Raw genomic sequence first — 25,517 nt, forward strand, 5'->3', positions numbered from 1 at the left:
CCGCCAGTGTTAGATATTGTGGATGATGTGTATACTGAATCTAGTTTAAATCCTGATTCTTTACCTCCAGCCCCAGTCAAGCCTGATGGATACTACAGAGTCCCTGACTCACACAAATTTCTTTATAAAAGCCCTGTTGCTGACCCTGAAACTATTTCCCAGGGACCCAAAGGGGTTAAGCCCTCATCAGCAAAGAATCCAGTCCCCTCTGACAGAGATTCCAGAGCATTAGACAGATGGGGGAAGAAAGTATATACGTCTGCAACTTTAGCAATGAGGGCCTTAAATTGCCAGTTTCACATGCTACTATATCAGCAATTTTTGATGTCTCAGTTGAAACAAAAAATTCTTCCATATTCAGATCCTCCTAATTTTAAGGAAATGCAGGATTTATTGCATGCAGCTGAACAAGTGGGAAAACATACTTTGCAATGTGGTTTTGATTCTTTAGAGGCCTCCTGTAGAGCAGTAGTTACAGGTTCTGTCATTAGAAGACATGCTTGGTTAAAAGAACATACATTACCAGATCATGTTAAAGCAAAACTATTGGATGCACCTTTGCAGCAGGATGTGTTATTTGGAGTTAAGGCAGAAGAGGTATTAAAGAAAATGGAGGATAAGGCAAAATCTATGCAAACCATGAATGATTTCTTACAGGTTCAGCCTCCTCGATTTAGCAGAAATTGGCCAACAAAGAATTGGTCCTTTCCAGCTACAGACAGACCTCAAAGGGGCAGATACAGATGTCCAAGAGGTAGAGGTCAACCACATGGTTCTTACAGGCCTCGACAATGAGGTGCATCAGGCCAGAAAGAAGGGGAAGACAGGCCCCAACCATATAAAAAACAGTCCCAATGACTTCCCACTACAGCTGCCAAACAGCTCTCTTGGCAGCCCCCTTGGGAGGAAAACTGGCACTTTTCTATCACAATTGGCATATTATCACCAAAGACAAATGGGTTCTCAACATTGTATCTCAAGGTTACAGGTTCCACTTTCACACTCTGCCAAGGTTAAAAGGAATGCCAAATCTGCCGCCAAATCAATGGGCAGAGGCTCAAAAACAAATAACAGCACTCATGGACATGAGAGCTATTCAAAAGGTACCACTACTGGAGCAAGGGCAAGGATTTTACTCAAGACTCTTTCTGGTTCCCGGAAAGGACAAAGCCTGGAGGCCCATTCTGGATCTTTCTTCTCTAAACACTTACCTGGATGTTCCGAAATTCAAAATGTTGACACTACAGCAGCTTCTTCCCATGCTGGGCAAGAAAGCTTGGCTCGTAACCTTGGACCTCAAGGAGGCATACCTGCATGTCCCTATCAGACAAAACTGCAGTAGATACTTCAGATTCATAGCTGGTTCAATGCATTATCAATTCTCTGCTCTGCTCTTTGACTTATCTACTGCGCCCAGGGTCTTCACATAGTGCCTGGCACCAGTAATTGCATTTTGCAGACAGAAAGGAATTCAAATTTATCCGTACCTGGAAGACTGCCTGATTCAAGCAGAGAGCAAGGACATTCTTCTAAAGCATCTGGCGTTTGTAAAAAAGTTAAGTTGCCTGGGGTACACAGTAAACGAAAAGAAGTCAAAACTCGTGCCCTCACAAGAGATAATATTCCTGGGTGCCAGCTTGAATACAATGGCCCAGATGGCTTATCTCACGCCAGACAAGCAAGGACAACTGACTCAATATTTTCAATTGATGGCAACAAGAACCCAACTCCCTGCAAGAAAAATTCTGCAGTCTTTGGGTTACATGGCATCTTGCATACTACTAATTCCATATGCCAGACTGCATGCAAGGAAACTGCAATGGTACCTAAAGAATGTCTGGTCACAATACTGTCAAAGTCTGGAAACAGTTATACCACTAATTCCTTGCCTTCAACATGAGTTTCGATGGTGGGCTCAAGCTTGTCACCTCAACAAGGGACAGCCTTTTACTCAACCCACAGCCAGGCAAACACTGACAACAGATGCATCGGATTACGCCTGGGGAGCACACATGGCAGGAAAATGTATTCAGGGCAAGTGGCCCGCAGAACAAATGCATCTTCACATCAATCAAAAAGAGATGCTAGCTGTACAAAATGCCCTTATAGCCTTCAAGGACCTGCTGCATCCAGGACAACTACTACTAAAGACAGACAACACCACAGTTATGTGGTACATAAACAAGCAAGGGGGCACTCAATCTTATCCCCTCTGCAGACAAGCCATGACCTTGTGGAACACAGCTCTAAACTACCAAGTTCATCTGCAAGCACAATTCCTGCCAGGAGAGAAAAACACACTGGCAGACGACTTAAGCAGAAACATCATGGATCCCCACAAATGGTAATTGAATCCTCAAATATTCAGAATGATAACACAGAAATGGTGGCGCCCAGACATAGATCTGTTTGCATCCCCAATGAACTGCCAGCTACAGAAGTTCTGCACAAGGACTTATCATCCACAAGCATGGAAAGTGGATGCCCTCTCATTCAGCTGGAAAAACCTACAAGTATATGCTTTCCCACCACTACCTCTCCTTCCAAAGGTACTCATAAAAGCCAGGCAAGAAGAGCCAAAGATGATCCTGATTGCACCAGACTGGCCACGCCAGCACTGGTACCCAATCTTAAAGAACTTAGCACAAGGACCACTCTGGATTTTGCCTCGAATCCCACATCTACTGACTCAGCACAACAATCAGATACTTCACAGCCAGCTAAAGACTTTAAACCTAGCGGCATGGAAGATTCTTTAGTCAAGCAAGCAATGCCTGTCTCCAAAGCTGTTATGGATGTCATTCTGGAGGCCAGAAGGCCTTGTACCAGGAAAGCATATTCGGATAAATGGAAGAGATTCTGTGCCTGGAACCAGGCTCACAGCTTAGACCCTCTTGTTCCAAATATTCCTCAGATACTACAATATTTAACTGAGGTGCTGGACAAGGGCCTCTCCTTTTCATCCATCAAGATCCACGCATCTGCCATCTCTGCTCATTACAACACGGATCCACCAATTTTCTCTAATCCTTTGCTAAAACAGTACCTCAGAAGGGCTAAAAACATAAGACCGCCCCGTAGAGTACCTACTCCAACTTGGGACCTCAACTTCTTGTTGGAAAAATTAACTTTACCTCCTTTTGAGCCAGCTAACACAACATATTTAAAATATATCTCTTGGAAAACTACTCCTCTCCTGGCAATAACATCAGCACGAAGAGTTTCAGAATTACAGGCACTAATGGCAGTGGAACCTTTCATCATTTTCCACCAAGACAGGGTGTCTTTACGAACTAACCCTATGTTTATGCCAAAGGTGGTATCAAGTGTGGCTCTAAACCAAACTATTCACTTGCCAACTTTTTATCCAAATTCACAGAATAAAGGAGAGAGACTACTGCATTCTTCGGACATACACAGGCAGTTATGCTTCTACTTGGACAAAACCAAAGCTTTCAGAAAATCTGAGCAATTATTGGCAGCATATGCTGCAGGAGTACAGGGAAAAGCCATTTCAAAACGGACAATTTCAAAATGGATAGGACACTGTATACGTTTCTTCTACACACACCATGGGAAACCTGTACCTAACAGCATTAGATCTCACTCCACCAGGCCATCAGCCACTTCAGCTGCCTACCTCAGAGGAGTACTTACCATTTTGGAAGCAGCAACTTGGAGTTCTGTACATACCTTCACCAAGCATTACCATTTGCCTCTATAATCTAAATCCAGAGCTGGCTTCGCCACTGCAGTGCTGCAGGGCCTTATAGCCACCCCTAACGCCTTATAGAACCATCCACCCTACCTCAGCTTTGGGATTCTACCCAAGTGTAATGACTGCAGCAGTGTAACACGAACATAGTACAGTTTTGTACCTACCATAAATGTAGATGTTCGAGTGTATATACTGCTGCAGTCCAGGTTACCCTCCCTCCTTCCCCTCTTACTTGCTGGTACGTACCTATGTCTTCTACCCTTTACTACCTATGGGGAGTATTTGCTGGTAACTGAATGTTGTTGATTGCTTTTCTTATGTATGTTTTATTAGCAATTTGAATTGCCTACCTTTTTTGGGGGCACCTGACATCTGGGGCAAGAAAAACTGAAGAAAATGGTGTCAGCTGCATCTTCTATACCCCTGTCGCACTGACGTCAGGGAGGAGGTGACAGCAACCGACGCCGGACCAAGACTTTGGAACTCAGGCCGGCTGGAGAACCGCCTGACGGCAGGATAACCCAAGTGAAATGACTGCAGCAGTGTATACACTTGAACATCTACATTTATGGTAGGTACAAAACTGCACTTTTTCTAGCAGAAGCATCAGTGTTAAGCAGGAATGGAAATCAAACCAGAAGCTTTGTAAAGTGAGACAACAACATCTCTAGATCTAGTTGCAATCAATTTGTTTGTAAGGTGTGCAATATAGAAAAGCTTTCTTATGACTCTGGGCACATGTTGGTCAAAAGTTAGGTCACTGTACCCACAAGTTCCAATATGCTAAACAGTGTAGTCGGTTCTCCCACTTCTCCAAGGGCATTATCATGATTTTGACACCAGTTATTGCTTGGGACAATAACTCAAAGAAACTGGATAGCCAGGAGCCCAAACAGCTGAATGTATAAGTTTAATCCAAAGTTAAGCGCTTTCTTCCCTGTACAAATAAGGGATTTCCTCAGAACAATATTAAAAAATCAAAACATTTTCTACATATAACCCAACCTTTTATAATAAACCCCTATTAGTACATAATTAAGTTTTAAAGAAACCTCATCAATTTAGTCACTAAAATCAATTTTAACCTAATGCAAACAATAAAAATGTAAAATGCCACAATCATCTTGCATTTATACAATAGTTTATAAGCTTGAAAACAATAAATAATAGATATAAACCTAATATATGTTTCAATTTTAATATACTTGATATAGAAATTGATTAATTAATTCCTGGAAAATTTTCCAGGAATTAATGAATCAGTTGCTGGGGAGAAACCTTCCTGCATGATGGTTAAATCATTTGGGGATTCACTAACTGCTCCTAGCTTGCAGTCATCTCCAAATTAACTGGCCAAGGCCACTTGGTATTTCCTTTTACTTTTGAGATGTATATGCCAAAGAGAAAAAGGATCTGTACCGAACCCTAGGGGACTCCATTGGTGACTGGTTTCTTCCCCTGTTTTGATCCTTTGCATCCTGTGCTCAAGTTGCCAATCCAGCTAGTGATGCAAGTGTTTGAACCTACATTAATCATTTGTTGTACTACACCTGAGTACGGGATTTTGCCAAAAGGCTTGGCCAGGTCAAGGTAATGTGGCTGTTTTACCCTTCATCCATTGCTTTGGTAACAAGAGTAAAGCTTAAACTTTGCCGATGATTGAGCCTTTCACACTTTTCTCTGGGCTGGTTTTGAACATTTTTAGGACCATGCATATTTGTATACATTCTTTGATTCACCTTCATGATTATATTAAATTATATTCCTTGTACAATACAGCACCAGTTGTTAGATTTTGTTTTAAATTTGTAGTTTTGAGCAGTCTTCTAGTAAGCAATGAAATAAAATGTATGAACCAATGACACTACCCATTTCAGAAAATTTCAGCAATAAAAGGCCACTCAAACTTCTGGCATTGCAATTCACCAATATCAGTAAACATGCAAACTCTCTACAGAAGTAATCTAAATAATTCCACATTAAAGGGGATCTATCACTAATGAAGAGGTCGTTGCTAGGAAACAACTCTATATTTCATCGTTTCATCTACAAATAGTGGCTGTTGCCCTTGAAGAATAAATGGTCTATGTTAAATTAAAGAATGATAAGCTAGTAATTTTTACAATAGGAAATGGATGGCAACATGATAAATGGTTCATAGTTACTAGGTAATTGCTCCAAAGGAGGACATTCACAGGACTGCAGCATCCACGCCCTTTAAAGTACAACACAGTGCAGTATCAGTGATCCATCGGCATAATGTGGGAGTAGAACCCACAACCTTCTGCCTCAAAAGTAAGGCTACTACCTGTTGTGGCACTAACAATGCAAACAGACACGGAATAAGCATCACTAAACTACTCTTCTCCTGAAGCTCTCAGCAAACTTTGTTTAACATTTGTTTACCAGGAAAGTTCAACTTGCAACAAAGCCAATTTTCAGCAAAGGCCCAGGGAGAAATGCTCCAGACACATGTCATTGTAACAGGGGAGGAAGGAAACCAGAGCAGCCACAAAAACCCACACAAACACAGGGAGGACACAGACTACACACATAAGGCACCCCAGCCAAAAGTCAAACCAGAGAACCTCTTGCTGCGTGGCAATAACACTACCAATGCACCATCCGCTTGACACAACTAGGTCTCTTAATTTTACAGCAGAAGATATCTGGAGCAAGCCAAAAATGGGGGGGGGGCCCAAAACCAGGGGCACGTTTTAAATATTGCTTGTATAATCTTAGAACATTGCTAAAATTATGTCGTGTAACCATGTGTTTCCAAAAAAGATAGGAAGACTAAAACTTAAAGGGCTATCATGAGTTAGTGAATTCCATCCTCACTGATTTGCCAGAAAATCACAAAATTTAAGAGGAACAGACAAAAAGTATAAGCCAAGTATAATATTCTGTGAATATGTAGACAGTTGAGAGCTATGGACTGAACTTACTGAATATGACAAGTGCTGATATGGGTAGAGAATGCAGGCTCCTGTACACAAGGTATAGGGTTTGAGCCTGGGTTAGGTCTAACTGCTGGTTATAAGTAACTGGGACGTTTTACACACACACACACACACACACACACACACACACACACACACACACACACACACACACACACACAAATCTCTCTTTAATGGTGAGTGACCAGCAGAAGCATTGCACATAAAATCCCTCCTTAACGTTGAGAAAGCAGAAGCATTACACAAAATCTCCTTAATGGAGAGGAATCTTTGCGCATAAAATCTCTCCTTATTGGAGAGGAAGCAGCAGAAGCATTGCACATAAAATCTCTCCTTAATGGAGAAGGAAGTAGCAGAAGCATTACACACAAAAATCTCTCTTGCATTTACATTACTGTGCATAACAGAAAAGCAACTTAATGAGATGCTAGTTGTAAAACGGAGAAGGAGGCAAGTGAAAGCAGCATAACAAGCAAAATATCTCAAGCAGGCTACAGTTATTTCAGGGAACTTTTTTACCTTACGTTACAAAATTATCGACCGCAACATGTTTGGTTGTGCATAACTGTGCAATCATGATCTAACTAGTCCTTCTGTTACACTCGTTAAACTGTTTATTGAGTTTTACATAAAAAAATAAAACAGCTTAGCGAGTGCAAAACGAGGGTTAGGTAGATCATGATCGAACAGTTACATACGCACAAACACATACACCTATCATTTGTAGCAATAAAACTAAATCTGTTGCCATTACCAACCGAACAAGACCACGTGCATGTGTTTCTATATACAGCCGGGAAAGCAAAAAAAAACGGCAAGTTTTACAGCCTTATTCTAACTAAAGAAAGACAAAGCAGAAGAAATTCAGCTGCAATGTTCGTGATTTAGGCAGCTGGTTTAAAAAAAAAAAAAAAAAAAAGATGACTCCCAATACATCACGCAGGGGAGGGAGGGAATGGAAGAACAATGTAGGGAGGGGGCATTCTATGCTGTGTGCTCGTGTCATCAGTCGTGGGGGGAGGGCACAATGCTACTGTGTACAAACGGGCATCAGGCGCAATGTTAAAAAGTGAAGAAAGTTTAACTTTGGTTTGTTTTGCGATTTTGCGCCCCTTATGAGGCCGGCCTGTACGGCGCCCTAGGCAGTTGCCTAGTTCACCTATACCTAAGGCTGGCCATGACTGTAAGTTGGGTACTGTCATTGACTCCCCAAATGATGTTAACATACTGCAAGAGTGTCTCACAACAAATGACTGGTGCCAAATTCATGGCCTCAAGCTAAATGCAAAAAAATGTTACATACCATTAGCAAAAACATGACCCCAGTTGATTACCACATCGTCAACCCCCTAAGCACACAACCTGTGGTGAGAGACCTGGGCACTCAGGTTGATAACAACATCGCATTCAACCATCATGTAGCGGCAGTGGTCAAAAATGCCTTTTACTTGGTTCATCTTCTAAGTAAAAGAATTACATCCAGAAAAAAGGAGGTTGTTATCTCTCTGTACTACTCCCTCATTAGACTAATAATTAAATATAATGCCCCGTTTGGGATGTACCTTTCCAAACATCTGCACCAACTGGAAAGACCACTGAAATACCTCACAAAGAGAATCCATGGCCTCCAACACCTGTCCTATGCTGGCAGGCTCAAATCACTATTACTCTACTCTGTATCATACAGATTGCTCAAGGGTGATCTGTGTCTTGCCTACATGGCAATCTCTGACCCTGCCCTACTAGAGATGCTCCATATCCATAAGTGTAACTCCTCATGCACTACCCACTCAAAAGGCATGAATCTAATATGCAACATCAACAAAACCTGCTGGAGAGACAGATTTGTCTCCCAGAGGCTGCCCCCATCTCTGGAATAGACTTCCCATAGACGTCAAACAGAGCACCTTGCTGACCCTCTTCATGCGCAACCTTGATGAGTGGATGGGAAACCACAAATTTGTCCCTGGGTTTCACCTGTGTCCCTCACTGACAGGGGCGACAGGTGTTGACTGTGGTTTCTTTTTGGGGATAAACTCTTGGCTAGGCTTGGAAGAGCCCCAGGGCCATTAGATTAGTAACCTATGATCCTATGTACTGCAACACCAACAGAATGGTTTGGAGCAACAGACACACTTTACAGAGGATACCACTGTGTGGAACAGAATCCCCATCCACATAAAACAAAGATCATCTTTGTCCATATTCAAGTGCAACTTGGATCTATGGATGTAAAACAGAAAATTTACCCCAGGACTGCCCCCAATACTACTAAATGGAAAGAGGCAACTCCTAAATGCTTTAACCAATGCATGGGTCCCCTCACAGCTTTTGTGGTATGAGCCCATTTATTTTCATTGGGGGTAATATATAATTATCGCCCATGAGATGGGTATAGCCAATCTATAACCAAATGGGATAGGTTATTTCAAGCACAGAAAGAGAAATGGGGTAAGCTTAAAATGACCTACAAGGGCAGCTGGTCTAGTACTTACTGTGAAGCTATTTGTTCACAGGAATTTGGCATTCATTAACTGAAGGGTGGTAGGCGTGGAAGAGTTTTGTCCACTGGTGTAGATCTTGGATCAAAGCTGATGTGCCCTCCTGACATGTAAGAACCTCATAAATTTGTGATTTACAGGCAGTCATAAAATATGTGCACCCAGGTGTTTCCTCTACTACAGAGGGTCCCTAGAAAGATCATTTAATGCAAGGGCTCAGAATGTTGCTTCTGGCACCTTTTTGACATAGCATGGAATATGCAAATAGTTATGTTTGGCTTTTATGTATCAAGATGTCTGAATTCTGCCTTCCTTCCTTTTCCCTCCCTTATTTGAATAGATGGATACTTTAATCCTGAAGTGGTGAAGTACAGACAGCTGTGTTTCAAGTCTCATTACAAGAGGTACCTCCAGTCTCAACAACAGCACTGCTACCAACTTCTAAAACAGCTCCTCGTTTCTAGGAAGGTGAGCATGTTTTTTTTTTTTTTTTTTTTTATCAAAATCATTATATTTTCGTTGTGAAATGATTTTGCATGTTACATCTTAGTAGTATTCTGTGCCAAATTTGATTTCTGCATTTTGGTAGTTGGACGGCTTTAGTGGAGCACTTGGCTTCCTTCACAGTTATATTCTTGGCTAGACTGAAGCTTGGTGTCAGATTCTACCTACATTTTTTTTTTTTGCTGATGGATATCAGAGCATAGCATTTTAACTGTAAGACTATTACTGTGTTTTAACCGTGTGATATTTGTCTTCAGAGCCATAGCACTGCTATCTGTTGCTTTGTGTTTTTATGGTGAGAGGTAATGGAATGGTTCAAACATCTTCAATTCTTTTTTTGTTTAATTAGCATAAGTATTTTTGTAAAGTTCATCCAGTCATTCTTTTATTTTTTCTTGTCATTGAAGTTGTTGTCACAATAGCCTTCTCTGTTTTTTTTTGAGGCATCCTTTATAAATGTTCAACTTTTGTTTTTATTTTATTTTATTTTTGTAGTCTACCCCTTCTCTTCTCTGCACAGTTATGGAATCTGTATTGCACTTTTCCATTTATTTCATACAGCTGTAGAAACTGCATACTGTGTATTTCTTTTGCAGTACCAGTGCCTTATTTAATTTAGAGTGATATCAGCATCTCTAGAATTCAGATGTTAATCGTGTTACACTGCTGCAGTCATCACACTTGGGTTATCCTGCCGTCAGGCGGTCCCACAGTTGGCCAGAGTTCCAAAGTCTTGGTCCAGCATCGGTTGCTGTCACTTCTTCCCTGACGTCAGTGCGCCAGGGGTTTATAAGAGGCATCCAACGTCATTTTCTTCAGTCTTTCTTGCCGCGCGGTGCCCGAAGCAGAAGTAGTTCGCAAGTGCCGGTCGGCCGACTCCTGAGATTTTCAAATCGAATTTCAGACCGAAGTCTTCAATAAAGCTAAGTACCCCGTTGGGGAACCTTTTCTTGCCTCAGTCCGATGTCAGAAAAAGTTAACAATTGCATTTCTTGTGGGAAGCAAATACCTCATAAGGACTTCCATTCTTATTGTATTCCTTGCCTAGGCCCAGACCACGACGTCACAGGTTGTCGGTTTTGCGCTAGGTTTAATAAACAAACTATAAAACGTCAGTTTGATTTCGCCCGACATTATTTTGGTAGGAAATTTAATTATACCATGCCGTCGGAGCAACCGACGACCGGAATGCATAAAAAACGCAAGGATAAGGACAGGCAGCCAAAACCCAAACCAGACTCCGAGGCCTCTGCTGGGCCCATTGCTGGTTCTCCGGTTTTCAGTGAGGCTTCTACGCAGCCCCTGACGACCGCTGATTTAGAACCTCAGACGGCTTCCGATTCCCAAGCGGAGATTACTAGGCCTCCACATCCTTCATCTTTAGCCCCTTCTGACTCCAGGGTTGAAGGTGATTCCCGTGCAGTCGAAACGCCTTCAGTTGCAGAAGGTGTCTTCAGACCGACTACACTCACCATTAAATCCTATGCAAAACTGAAAACTCCTTTAAAAACAAAAGACTGTACAACAGTCTCCAGTACAAGGCCCCATGCCTAAGAAACAGATGCTTAAGATGGCTGAAGATTTAATTACCCTAATCAGGGGTTCCCATCCCCCTCCTGATAAAAGGCCAAGACAGGAGGAGGATTACGCTTCCTCTGACCAGGTCTCAATTTCCTCAGATTCTTCAGAGGAACAGGAATACTCTTTTCCCCCTTATGAAGCTTCTGATGCTGAAGAGTCTATTTCCTCAGCATCTCCCCCAGAAGAGTATTCTTTTGGGTAAACTTTACATACCATGAGGGAACATTTCCACTGGGAAGGCCAGGATTACTCTGATTCTAAGAAAAGGCTCCGAGAATTCCTTTTACTACCCCAGTACAGACCACTGGCTATTCTGCCCATGTTAGACATTGTGGATGATGTTTATTTAGAATCTAGCCTTAACCCAGACTCTCTACCGCTTGCACCAGCCAAACCAGACAGATACTACAGAGTCCCTGACTCACACAAATTCCTATATAAAAGCCCTGTTGCTGACCCAGAAACCATTTCCCAGGGTCCCAAAGGGGTCAAGGCCTCTATTTCTAAAAATCCTGTACCCTTTGAAAGGGATTCCAGAGCACTAGACAGATGGGGAAAGAAAGTATATACCTCAGCTACTCTAGCCATGAGGGCCTTAAATTGCCAGTTTCACATACTGAAATATCAGCAATACCTGATGTCTCAATTAAAACAAAAAATGGTCACACATTCAGAGCAGCCTGATTTCAAGGAAATGCAAGATTTGTTGCATGCAGCTGAACAAGTGGGAAAACATACTTTGCAATGTGGATTTGATTCATTGGAGGCTTCCTGTAGAGCAGCAGTTACTGGGTCTGTCATATGTAGACATGCTTGGTTAAAAGAACAAACCTTACCTGATCGTGTAAAAGCAAAGTTATTGTATGCACCCCTACAGCAGGATGTTTTATATGGTGTAAAAGCAGAAGAGGTTTTAAAGAAAATGGAGGATAAGGCAAAATCTATGCAGATGGTCAAGGATTTTTTACAGGTTCAACCCCCTCGTTTCAGCAGAAATTGGCCAACAAAAAACTGGTCCTTTCCAGCTTCTGACAGACCACAGAGGGGCAAATACAGATGCCCAAGGGGCAGAGGTCAGTCACAAGGCCCTTACACGCCTCGACAATGGAGTACCACAACCCAGAAAGGAGGAGAAGACAGGTCCCAACCTAACAGAAGACAAACACAATGACTTAACCCTCAGACTGCCAAGCAAGTCTCTCTTGGCAACTCCCTTGGGAGGAAAATTAGCACTTTTTGCCGACAACTGGAACATCATCACAAAAGACAAATGGGTCCTAAATATTGTCTCACAAGGATACAGATTCCACTTTCACACTTTACCAAGGATAAAAGGAATGCCAAATGTGCCACCAAATCAATGGGCAGAGGCTCAAAAACAAATTGCAGCTCTCATGGACATGAGAGCCATTCAGCAGGTACCTACGCAGGAGCAAGGACAAGGATTTTACTCAAGACTCTTTCTAGTCCCCAGAAAGGACAAAGCCTGGAGACCCATTCTGGACCTCTCAATTCTAAACACTTATCTCCAAGTACCCAAATTCAAGATGCTAACACTACAGCAACTTCTTCCCATGCTGGGCAAGAAGGCTTGGCTAGTAACGTTGGATCTCAAGGAAGCATACCTGCATGTCCCTATCAGACAAAATTGCAGAAGATACCTCTGATTTATTGCAGGTTCAACTCATTATCAATTCTCTGCACTGCCCTTTGGCTTATCTACTGCGCCTAGGGTCTTCACAAACTGCCTGGCACCAGTAATTGCATACTGCAGACAAAGAGGAATTCAAATATATCCATATCTGGACGACTGCCTTATTCAAGCAGAAAGCAAGGACATTCTTTTAAAGCATCTGGCGTTAGTCAAACACCTATTAAGTTGCCTAGGGTACACAGTAAACGAAAAGAAATCAAAACTAGTGCCCTCACAACACACAATATTCCTGGGTGCCAGCTTAAATACAACGGCCCGGATGATGGCTTATCTCACGCCAGACAAGCAAGAACAACTGACTCAATACTTCAAAATGATGGCAACAAAGGCCCAACTCCCTGCAAGAAAAATTCTGCAGGCCTTGGAATTCATGGCATCTTGCATACTACTAATACCATTTGCAAAACTGCATATGAGGAAATTACAATGGTACCTGAAAAGCGTATGGACTCAACACAGCCACAGCTTGGAAACAATGATACCACTCATTCCCTGTCTTCAACAGGAGTTTCTATGCTGGGCTCAGGCATGTCACCTCAACAAGGGTCAGCCTTTTATCTTACCCACAGCCAGGCAAACTATAACAGATGCATCGGATTATGCCAGGGGAGCACACATGGCAGGACAGTGCATTCAGGGCAAATGGTCTACAGATCAAAGGCATCTGCATGTCAATCAAAAAGAAATGCTAGCTGTACAAAATGCACTAACAGCTTTCAAGGACCTCCTACATCCAGGACAACTCCTAATAAAGATAGACAACACCACGGTAATGTGGTACATAAACAAGCAAGGGGACACACACTCCTACCCCCTATGTAGGCAGGCAATGACCTTGTGGAACACAGCACTGACCTACCAAGTTCAACTACAAGCACAATTCCTGCCAGGAAAGAAAAACACATTGGCAGACGATCTAAGCAGAAACATCATGGATCCTCACGAGTGGCAACTAGATCCACAAGTATTTGCAATGATAACTCAAAAATGGGGGCGCCCAGACATAGATCTGTTTGCCAACCCCCAAAACTGCCAACTTCGGAAATTTTGCACAAGGACATACCACCCACTAGCTTGGAAAGTGGACACCCTCTCATTCAGTTGAAAAACATTAACAGTGTATGCCTTTCCTCCACTGCCTCTTCTAGCAAAGGTGCTGCTGAAAGCCAGATTAGAGAGGCCACAAATGATACTCATTGCTCCAGACTGGCCATGCCAACACTGGTATCCAATACTAAGGAACATGGCTCAAGGCCCACCATGGATTTTGCCTCAAATTCCTCACCTGCTCACTCAGCAAAACAATCAGATTATACACAGCCAGCTCAAGACTTTAAATCTGGCTGCATGGCAAATTACCTAAGCAACCAGTCAACACTTCTCTCTAAAGCTGTTATGGATGTCATTCTGGAGGCCAGGATGCTCAGCACCATGAAAACCTATTCAGACAAATGGAAAAGATTGTGCTCCTGGAACCAGGCTAAAGGCCAAAATCCCCTTGTTCCAAATATTCCTAAGATTTTACAATATTTAATTGAGATGTTGCACAAAGGACTTTTTTTTTCATCTATTAACATCCACGCCTCAGCAATTTCAGCTCACTATATTTTCAAATCCATTGCTAAGACAGTACCTCAGAGGGGCTAAGAACATAAGACCGCCCCGGAGAGCACCAACACCAACTTGGAATCTCAACTTTGTCCTGGAAAAGCTCACACTGCCGCCCTTTGAACCAGCTTTTACAGCTGATTTACAGTTTCTGTCATGGAAAACTGCCCTGCTGCTAGCAATAACTTCAGCACAAAGAGTCTCAGAGCTACAGGCCCTAATGGCAGTGGAGCCTTTCACCATTTTTCATCAAGACAGAGTCGCTCTACGAACTAACACTTCCTTTATGCCAAAGGTGGTATCCAGTGTGGCCCTAAACCAAACCATTCATTTGCCCACCTTTTTCCCAAACCCCCAGAACAAAGGAGAAAGGCTCCTACATTCTTTGGACATTCACAGGCAATTACGTTACTACTTGGATAAAAGTAAGGCTTTCAGAAAATCTGACCAGCTCTTTGTATCCTATGCTGCAGGATCACAAGGAAAAGCTATCTCAAAACAGACTATTTCAAAATGGATAGGACAGTGTAGCCGTTTCTGCTACACACATCATGGGAAACCTGTACCTGCTAGCATTGGACCCCATTCCACCAGGGCTACAGCTACATCATCAGCCTTTCTCAGAGGGGTTACCAACCAAGGATATTTTGGAGGCTGCAACTTGGAGTTCAGTGCACACCTTCACCAAGCACTATCACCTACCTCTGTACTCTAAATCCAGAGCTGGCTTTGCCACTGCAGTCCTGCAGGGCCTACTAGCTTCTCCAAACCCTGTTTAGTTCCACCGCTCATTCTAAGCTTTGGGATTCAACCCAAGTGTGATGACTGCAGCAGTGTAACATGATGAACATAGTTCAGTTTTGTACCTACCATAAATGTAGATGTTCGAGTGTTCACACTGCTGCAGTCCAGGTTTCCCTCCCTCCATCCCCTCTGACCTAGCTGAATTTTTCTATACCTTCCTATCTTGAACAACCTTTGTGGTGTATTTGCTTGTAACTAAAGGTATTCCTTTTATTTCATTTACATGCTTAATTAGCAATATGTATTGCCTACCTACTTGGGGGCACCTGACATCTGGGGCAAGAAAAACTGAAGAAAATGGCGTCGGATGCCTCTTATATATGACGTCAGGGAAGAAGCGACAGCAACCGTCACCGGACCAAGACTTTGGAACTCTGGCCGACTGCGGGACCGCCTGACGGCAGGATAACCCAAGTGTGATGACTGCAGTAGTGTGAACACTTGAACATCTACATTTATGGTAGGTACAAAACTGTACTTTCCATAGCATCCCGTTAGTCTTTGCCACTGAATTTCATACTGTAGTGCATGATTTAGTGTAGGAGTGGGTACAAACTGCAGATGATCTTCCTCTTTTGCTCTGCTTAGGGTTGTGCATTCAAGCTTGCATGTATCTTTTAGATTTCATTTATTGATGTAGACAAGTATGCACGTGTATATAAATTTGCACACTGCGTTTTCTTCTGTTATTTCATCATAACTGCCAGACTCTGAATTTGGTTGGATTGGTCATTTTGCTACTCTGCCATTTTTTTAGCCCAGCTCCCATAATGTGCAACTTTCCTGACTTCATCCTCTGAGGTATAGTTTTAAAGACCTTGCTGAAATCGCATATACGTAAAATACATCACGACTACAAGACTCTTCTACTCTTATACTGAAGTACATAACAGTGATTGTACAACAGAATCACATTGGACTGGAGTGTGTACTGCGTGATACTGCGCTGTTACTGCTCATGGCTGTATATATCACTTCTGAAACCGACTTAGACAGGATCCCACAAAATCCAATGGCTATCCACATGGGCAACATAGTTCCTTTCTGGTAGGTACATCAAGAAGCATGAGGAGACACACACTTCAACTCTATAGGCAGTGAAGCCTTAAAAGTTTTGGAATAGGCCATATCCATCAATATCTTTAAAGGTAGTCCACCTCCCTGTTGATACAATTATTTTGGTAAGATAGGCTGAGAGTATGCCTTTTCCTTCTTCTCAAATGGTTCCTGGACCAGACCACTGTGAACAGAATCTTCTAGCTTTGTGGACAACCTGTTGTAGACCTGGTTGTTTTGCTGTAAAACTTGAAATTTACCATTTCTTCTCCCAACATCACTAAATCAGTCAGCAAAGGCTGCCCTGTTGGAAATCTGGTGTTAGGGCCTCATATATTACTCCTCCCAGTCCTGCTGATAAGACAGTCCAGAAAATGGAGACAGACTGACCCCACTCTGCCTTGATCTTGTTAGCCAAAAAATCTCAATTATTCCTGGTATTTATATAAACGTATAGAAACAGCAACATATTTGTGGAAACCCTGTACCACAAAAAAAAAAAAAAAAAAAAAAAAAAAACTACAAGAACCATTGAGTACCTTTTGCCACACTGGGAAATGAAACAAATTTGAGCTAAAGGTTAGCTCTGCTGCAGAGTTTCTCAAATGCCAGGGGATGCTATTTGACGTAGGGTTTGCATATAAAGGTCTCTTTGGCAGTTGAGTTTTGTGCGAGCGTAGAAGTCACTTAAGTTTGCCTTGTCAAGAGTTAGCAAAACTTTGCTCAGAGGTGCCCATTCAGTGGTCTGTCCCCCAAGGGAACCCTTTTCCTTTTTGGGAAACTCAGCCAGTAACCACATAGCTGGCAGCTGAAATAGACAAAGTACCTGAGGGGGAAAAAAAACTGTCTTTGGTGACCATCACCTCATTAGTAAGTATTTCAGAGATCCACACTTTGTCACTTGACCCTCTTATCTGATCCTCTTTAAAGCAAGGGTGGTGCTGACAATTAGCCACTCCCTCATGCCCATAGTAGCTATACAGACAAACTTAAATTGTTCCAATAACCTACCAGTGTTTACTCTCGTAGTCTTAAAGGGCAATACCCATTGTAATGTATGGATGTGCACTGGTAGCATTGCTTCTTGAACGGACTGCATATCTTTAGATATAGTGAACAACTGCTCATATCCCATGTTTCACTCTACAGATGGCTAACAGTTGCCTTAAATTATTTTATGTGAAGGAAGGTAGATCTCTACCTTTGGTTATCACTGTCCATTCTGTTTGTGCTATGGACACTTTCGGAACTTTCTTATGTTGTGCCGTACTGAAAAATATTTGTGCAGCTGCTACCTGGTTATTTCTGAATAATTTAACCAAGCAGTATAAACATGGCTCCTTTTCCAGAACAAGGTCATTCTTTGGAGCTGTGGTTGCCAAAGGGATGTCTGATGATTGGAACCGCTCAAGGACTGCTGGGCATGCTGCCTTCCTAGTTACTGAAGATGGTCCAAGTCTTAACATATGCAAAAGTTATGTACTTGACAGCAATGCAGAATCTGTAAGAAATACTTTCCCTGTCCAAGGCTGAAGCAGGTAGGCTAGCCTGCTCTTGCAGAGATATCCCTAGTCTGACAGAATTTCTACCTGGCTGGTATAGCTCCCTGTTTCTAGTTCTTTCTTTATTTTTTTTTATGGATTGACATCTGATTTACCAGGAAAGTCCAACTGGGTAGTATCCCATTTTCAGTGGAGGCCCGCAAAGAAAAACTCCAAATTATTACAAAACATTTTAAGAACAATCATTTTACAGTTGTAAAAATAAAAGAAAAGAATCTGTAGTTTAAATAATTATAACAAACTAGACATAATATAAAAACATTGTCATATACGTTGTATTGATTTAACCAATCATTTAATATCTAGAGAAATTATAGACAGACTAACTTACCTTTAATTTTTCTATAAGCTAATACAGATAAGAAATGCAGTAAGAAGTGAAGGGAAAACAGGCTTATGGTATATTTAGAGAGAAAGTCAAGGAAGAGAATTGGATAGCAGTAAGGAAGTAAGTGAAGAAGGGAGAGTAAGCAGGTGTAAGGAATGAAAAGATATTTGTTCACATTTCAGGATATAGTTTATCCTGGATAGTTTATCCTGAATTTGAGCAAGAAAACTAGCCAGATTTTGGCTAGAATTATTTTGTAGTGACTTTGAAAGATGAGAAGGAGGGACTAGACTTGATGGATACAGGTAAGGAGTTGTAAGCCTTAGCAACCTTGTATGAGTACAGACAACACACAGCAGATTTGCTAGGTTTGTAGACAGACAATAGTTTTTTGGTCATTGGATCTCAATTACCAACTGGAAACATAGTTGTGTAGAATGTTTTTTAGTGCTGAACAGGCAGATGGATGCTGGATAATTGTATAGGTAGTAAGAAGTTGTGTGTATGTTAGTTGATGTGGAAGTTCTAACCAATTTAGACTTTTCAGTGCTATACAGTGGTGAGTTCTGAAAGGGGTGTGTGCTGCAAAGTTAGATACTTTGTTATAGCTTTATTAAAGTTTTTACTTTTATGAAGCCAGGAGGTTAGTAAGGATGGGGACTCCATAAAGAAGAGTGGGGAGGAGATGAGTAGTGGGAAGTGTAGTTTTAGTTGCGTCAGTGAGAAAGTTTTTGGTTCTGTAAAGCAGCCCTAGTTTTTGATGACATTTTCTTATGCAGTTTTGTATATGCAAGTCGAGTGTAAGATTATCATTCACTGTCACCCCTAATAGTTTTTTATGAGAAGTGACTTTAGTGGTTGTATTATCAAGAGAGAGGGCTTTACATTTATTTTTTTTTTCATGAGAGAGGGATTTGGGGAAAAAGGTAGTAGTTTGATCTTTTTAGGGTTGAGCATGAGCTGAGTTATGAAGCCATGTTTCATAGGCTGTTAAAGCTTTCGGAGTATTTTTTTGGAGGTGTACTATGTTGTCGGATGTGCAAATGAGCGTGGAATCATCTCCATATTATATTAGGGTAGCCTGTTGTGTGGAAGTGTAGTATGTCTCTGTGAAAATGTTGCAATAGGGGACCAAGGATAAAGCCTTGTGGTACACCAGTGGTGACTGGGAGGTAAAGAGAGATCGTGGAATGCCATTTTACTGACTGATACCTATTGGACAGGTAGCTTTTGAACCACAGAAGGGTGGGCTGATGGAGACTTTGTGACAATATTTGAAATAGAAACTTGCTGTGATAAACTGTGTTGAAGGTGTAGATCAGTGTGTGTGTGTATGTGTGTGTGTGTACATTCCTTTAAGAATCTAAGGGCTTGCACAAGTGTTTAAATACTGAGCACGTGCAAGCCTGACTGCCATTTTATAGTAAGCTGTTGAGATGTGAGCATGTATGTATGTCTGTAAGGTCTGTTAATCAGTTTTTTTATATTTTATGATGCTGCTATCTATCCTGATGTTTCTATGTAATAAAGCATCTAAACAAACTACCCCACCTGCTTGTCATTTATGTTAGAGAAGGATGACTGACATGGTGTCAGGAGATGCATGTCAGAAAAGGACTTTGGGGCAGAATGGAAGCCAGATTCTTCAATTTAAGTCAGAGAGGCACCTGGTTTCTTATTCAAGGAATATACAGGAGTGAATCATCCCTATTGCATGTATAATTCAAAAAAATAGGTCAGAAATGAATTTCAGATATTAAACCTTGCTCAAACTATTTATTTTTTATTTTCAAAATATGAAACGAGGCATACAGAACACTCTAAACAATATTCAAATAAACCAGAATGTCCAATATTGATAGAAAATACTTAAATCACTATGGAAAATGCTTGAAATTAAGTCAGAATTGCATAAAATGAATAAAAAACAAGAAAACCAAACCAACAGCGTTAAGAGGATAAAATGTAATAGTAGCAGTATCATGGAAGATCCACACATAAAACGAATTAAGTAAGGGGAAACGACTGCATATTCGCTAAGCATGTATTTTTCGTATTAAAAGATATGAGTTATAAGAAGTGTATGAAGAGTTTGCATGTTTGTGCAGTATTGCAATAAAGTTATTTCACAAGATAAGCCATTTCAGAGCATATTGCATTTGAATGTTATTACAAGCTGCTGTGTGTGCTTGTTTGTACATAATTACAAGGGACATATTTTTAGTGTGTTTGTGCATACTTTGTGAGCATGGCAGATGGATTCTGAAAACCCGGTGCACTTGTGTTTGTCAGTAATATTGCAGAGAATTGGAGAGTGTTTGAGCAAGCGTACAACATTTTCATACAGGCTGCATGTTATGATAAAGATGACCATACAAAGGCATTTATTATACTTAATTTAGCTGGGTCAGAATTTTCAGGAGAGGGGGAAAACAGTCATATTGTTGTACAAGCTGACTCAAGAGAGGACCCTGAGTGCTTAAAACATACATTTAGAAAAATGTGTAACCCCCAGACAAATGTTACAATGGAAAGGCACTTATTTTATACAAGGGATCAAAAAGCCTGGTGAAATTTTTGCAGCATATATAACTGATTTGAGAAGTAATGCTAAAATGTGCAGGTTTGGTGATTTAAGGGATGAGCTGATAAAGGACAGACTTGTGTGTGGTATTAAAGATGATGCTGTGAGAAAGATTTTCCTTCGTGACAGTGATTTAACTTTGAATAAGGCCATTGAGATTTGTCAGATATATGAGCTCACAGAAAAGCACACAGATATGCTTACAAATGAGAGATGCATGCTTCCAGTAACTTCTAGAACTCATGTTGATAGTATGCACCACGTGGCTAAAAGAAACAGGCCTACATGGCAGCAACTGTATCCCCTGCAACACTCACTGGTAAACTCCAGAGCTTTCCAGCAAGTTCCAGAGTTTGCACAGTCTCAGTGAAGCGTAAGAGTGAGTCAGCAAAGTGAAAGCTTGGGTCGCCACCCAGTTCATTGCCAACTGTCGTAATTGTGGTGGAAATCATGAATCTAAAATGGAAAAATGTTTTGGTCAGCAATGCCACAAATGCAATAAATGGAATAATTTCAAAAGGTTTTGTAAATCAAAAGGCCCACATTAATTTATTAAAAGGAAACATTTTAAGAAACAAGTTGATCAGTTAGAAAGCTGTAAACCTACGTCACGTACTTTTTATGTTGAAGGTGTGTCAGTGAATGAAACAGTCAATGTACTAGATTTAAGAGCAAAGAATGAAGTATTTTGTACTGTTCATACAAATGGAAAACCTGTAGAGCTCAAAGCTGACACAGGTTCCAAGTACACTGTTATGTCAGCAGAAACATTTGGTAGAGTGTGACTTGATTTGGCAAAGTGTGTGAAACTTGTTGCTTATGGTGGTGAAGAAATTCATACTGAAGGCTCAGTGGTGCTTTCATGTTAATCTACTGGAAGATGCTATGACATGTTATTTTATGTGGTCAAGAGGCACGTCCAGTAATTATTAGGGCTCAAGAGACAGTTTGAAAATGTGACTGCTTTCATTTAATAAGGAAGTCCATCATGTTAGCTTAAAAAAACACTATTCTAATTTCACCCAGTATATTTTTTTCTACCTGTGCTGATCTTTTCGAAGACCAACAAGGGAAGCTTCCAGTTGTGTACTCCATGAAGTTAGACCCAAATGTCAGTCCACTTATCAGGCCAGCTCGGAAAGTTCCAGCAGCTATCCAAGACAGAGTCAAAGCTGAGTAAGATAAAATGGTGCAACAATGTGTGATTTGTCCAGTTGCTAAACCTACTGAATTGGGTATCTTTCATGGTGGTAGCTCATAACAAAATTTCAGATGCCATCAGAATATGTATTGATCCATGAGATTTGAACAAAGCACTAAAAAGACCTCATCATCCAATGCACACAAGCGAAGAAGTCACAGCTCTGATGCCAAATGCCACTTTTTTTTTGTCTTGGATGCAAAGAGTTCATTTTGGCAAATGTAGCTTCACAAGAAATCCTCATTGCTAACTACTTTCAGTATTCTGTTTGGCAGGTACAGATTTTTGAGAATGCCATTTGGGATAAATTCTGCAAGTGAAGTCTTTCAATGTGCAATGAAGCAAATGTTTTCTGTGTATCCTTGTGCTGTTATGGTTGACATACTAGTATGAGGTCATGGTGAAGCTGAGCATGACAGAAACCTCAGAAAAGTTCTGGAAAGAGCACGTCAAGTGAATCTTCAGCTCAGCCCACAGAAATGCAGATTTGGGCTACAAGAGCTTACTTATGTTGGTCATTTATTTACCATTTCAGGCCTATGACCAGACCCTTCTAAGCAGATAGCCATTCTCGAGATGCCAGCCCCAGACAATGTTCAAGCCCTGCAACATTTTCTTGGCATGTTAACTATCTAGGCAAGTTCATTCCAGACTTGAGTCAACTTTCAACACCACTCAGAGTGCTGACATGTAAAGATGTATCTTGGTCTTGTTTAGAGCAACATCAAAGAGCATTTGATGTCCTGAAACAGAGAATTGCCAGTCCACCAACTCTCAGATACTATGATGTTCCCAAGCCAGTCAGTCTTTCATATGATGCTTCGAGATTTGGTCTTGGTGCAGTCATTCTACAAGAGGGTCAACCTGTTGCCTATGCATCGAGAACTCTTACCCAAACTGAAATCCAGTATGCTGAGATCGAGAGAGAGCTTTTGGCAGTTGTGTTTGCGTGTTCGAAGTTCCATTATTGTTTATGGTAGACCTATTCAGATCGGAACAGACCACCAACCTCTAGTTACTATTTTGAGAAAGCCTATGCATGCAGCTGCAGCCAGATTGCAACGTATGATGTTGAGATAGAAGTATAATTTCACTCTTGTCTACAAGAAAAGCAAACTTATTTATCTTGCTGATACATTTTCCAGATCACCCAGAAACACCACTGAACAGCATGAGAATGAGAACCTTGATTCTGAAGTCATGAAAGTGAGAAATTTTTCTTCCACACATCTTGTTGAGCTGGGAGATCACACAGTCACAGATCCAATTTTACAGAAGCTCAACCACTTTATTAATCAAGGATGGCCGTCAAAGCATAACCTCAAGAAGTGCAACCTTCTTTTCCATACAGAGATGAGATTTTGTCTGAGAATGGTATCATTATGAAAGGTCCTAAAGTAATTGTTCTAAAGTCCTTGCAACAAGAGTACATTACTGTCTTGCATTGTGGTCACCCAGAAACCGACTCTACCAAAATAAGGGAAAGATGTCTAGTATTTTGGCATTCTATATCACAAGACATTGAGGGAGTACTTTCATCTTGTTTTGTGTGCAATAGTTCAAAGCCACATCAACAGAAAAAAATACTTCATCTAAACCAGATTCCTGAACTGCCTTGGTCGACAGTAGCCACTGATATCTACAGTTGGAATGGTTAACATTATTTGGTGGTGTTAGACTCCTATTCATATTGGTTCGAGATTGACCTACTTCCTAATATAACATCCAGTACTGTCGTTACTAAATGAACCATCATTTTGCAGTCCATAGTAGTCCGCACAAAGTTTTTTTCTGACAGTGGCACGCAATTTACATGCCAACAGTTCAAAAGATTTGCCAAGGAGTGAGACTTTACTCCTGTCACGAGTAGCTCAGAGTATCCGCAGTCAAATGGTTTGGCATTACGTACAGTTCAAAGTGCAAAACAGTTACTAGAGAAGTCAGAACAAGACAATAATGATGTTTCTTTGAATTTCAGAAATATTCCTTGTGATAAACCTCTTGGTTCACCTGCCCAGAGACTTCTGTCGAGACAAACCAGAGCCATGTTACCAATTAGTATTCAGTTGTTGGTTCTATATGTTAAGAACAACAGTTCAGTGAAAACCAATCTGTTGAAGTATTTAACTCAGAAGTCCTACTACGATAAGACTAGCAAACCGCTCAATCCATTGCGAGAAGGAGAAGTGGTAAGGATGCAAACGTCCAAAGGTTATGATCGGATTGGAGTTGTGAAGAATATTTGCCCAGAGCCGAGATCGTGCATTGTGGAATTTTAAGAAGTAGAGTTTAGACGGAATTAGAAGCATTTGATGCTGGTGTCCTAGCCTAAACCGTAGCACATAGCGTGTGAAACGCTCTTTATCTCAGAGTGAGTTATCCAGTATTCCGGTTCCAGAGGAAGTTCCAGAGAATATTCCTGTTCCTGTAATAAATCCAGAAATTCCTAATATGAGTTGTTCACCGAAGACTGTGTTGCTAAACCCAGTCCAGATTGTTATGTTACCAGATCGAGTCGCATCTCCAAACCATATTGTAGATGCACTGCAGCTTGGACATGAATGTTGTGTTTGTTTCTAATGTCTATAATAATGCATGTCTAGCTCCAATGTTATTTTCTGCTAAGGGCAATCTTTTTAAAAGGGGGGATGTAGAGCAATGTGTGTGTGTGTATGTACCTTTAAGAAGCTATCTAAGGGCTTGCACAAATGTGTAAATACTGAGCACGTGTGAGCCTGACTGCCATTTTGTAGTAAGCTGTTGAGATGTAAGCATGTATGTCTGTAAGGTCTGTCTGTTAATCAGCTTTATATTTTATGATGCTGCTATCCATTCTGATTTGTTTCTATGTAATAAAGCATCCAGACGAACTACCCCGCCTGCTTGACATCTGTGTTAGAGAGGGACAAGTGACAGAAGGCTTTAGATAAGTCTGGAAATAAGGAAAATGCTAGTTTGCCATTATCTCTAGCTTTATTGACCTTGTCTGTATAGGTTAGAAGGGTAGTGCTAGTACTATGGGAAGAACAGAAGCCATGTTGTGTAGGGGATAGGAGTTCTTACTACAGGAGATAGTCTAACAATTGTTTTTGAATACATTTGTCAAGTATTTTAGTGAGGGGAGATAAGATTGCTGTAGTTCTGAAGTTAATGATGTCTGTTGAATTTCCTCCTTTGTGTTGATGGATAATGTGTAACTTTTTCCAGAGAGAGGGAACTTAGGATTCCTGGACTGACCTATTTATAGGGATTGAGACAGGATAGACAATGCTATTGGCTGCCGTTTTTAGGTACTCGCTTGGCAGGTCATCAGCTGAAGAGCACAGTTTAAGTTTAAGAGAAGTTTTGTGTAGGATGTGGGCACAGGTTTGATGGTGAAAGTGGATGTGGTGG

At 41.2% G+C, this 25,517-nt stretch overlaps 1 protein-coding gene across 1 annotated transcript in view; it reads left to right on the top strand.

Annotated features, from left to right (window-relative positions):
• NFRKB (nuclear factor related to kappaB binding protein) overlaps positions 1–25,517 on the top strand; it is a gene marked incomplete in the record, with an annotated part of 1,477,031 nt that overhangs the window by 156,660 nt on the left and 1,294,854 nt on the right. Inside the window, 1 exon segment of the mRNA XM_044081086.1 lies at positions 9,523–9,650. Coding sequence (XP_043937021.1) covers positions 9,523–9,650 — 128 coding nt within the window.

This window comes from Protopterus annectens, chromosome 8.part0, assembly GCF_019279795.1.
Source record: "Protopterus annectens isolate FY-2018-M chromosome 8.part0, PAN1.0, whole genome shotgun sequence".
Classification (NCBI taxonomy): domain Eukaryota; kingdom Metazoa; phylum Chordata; order Ceratodontiformes; family Protopteridae; genus Protopterus; species Protopterus annectens.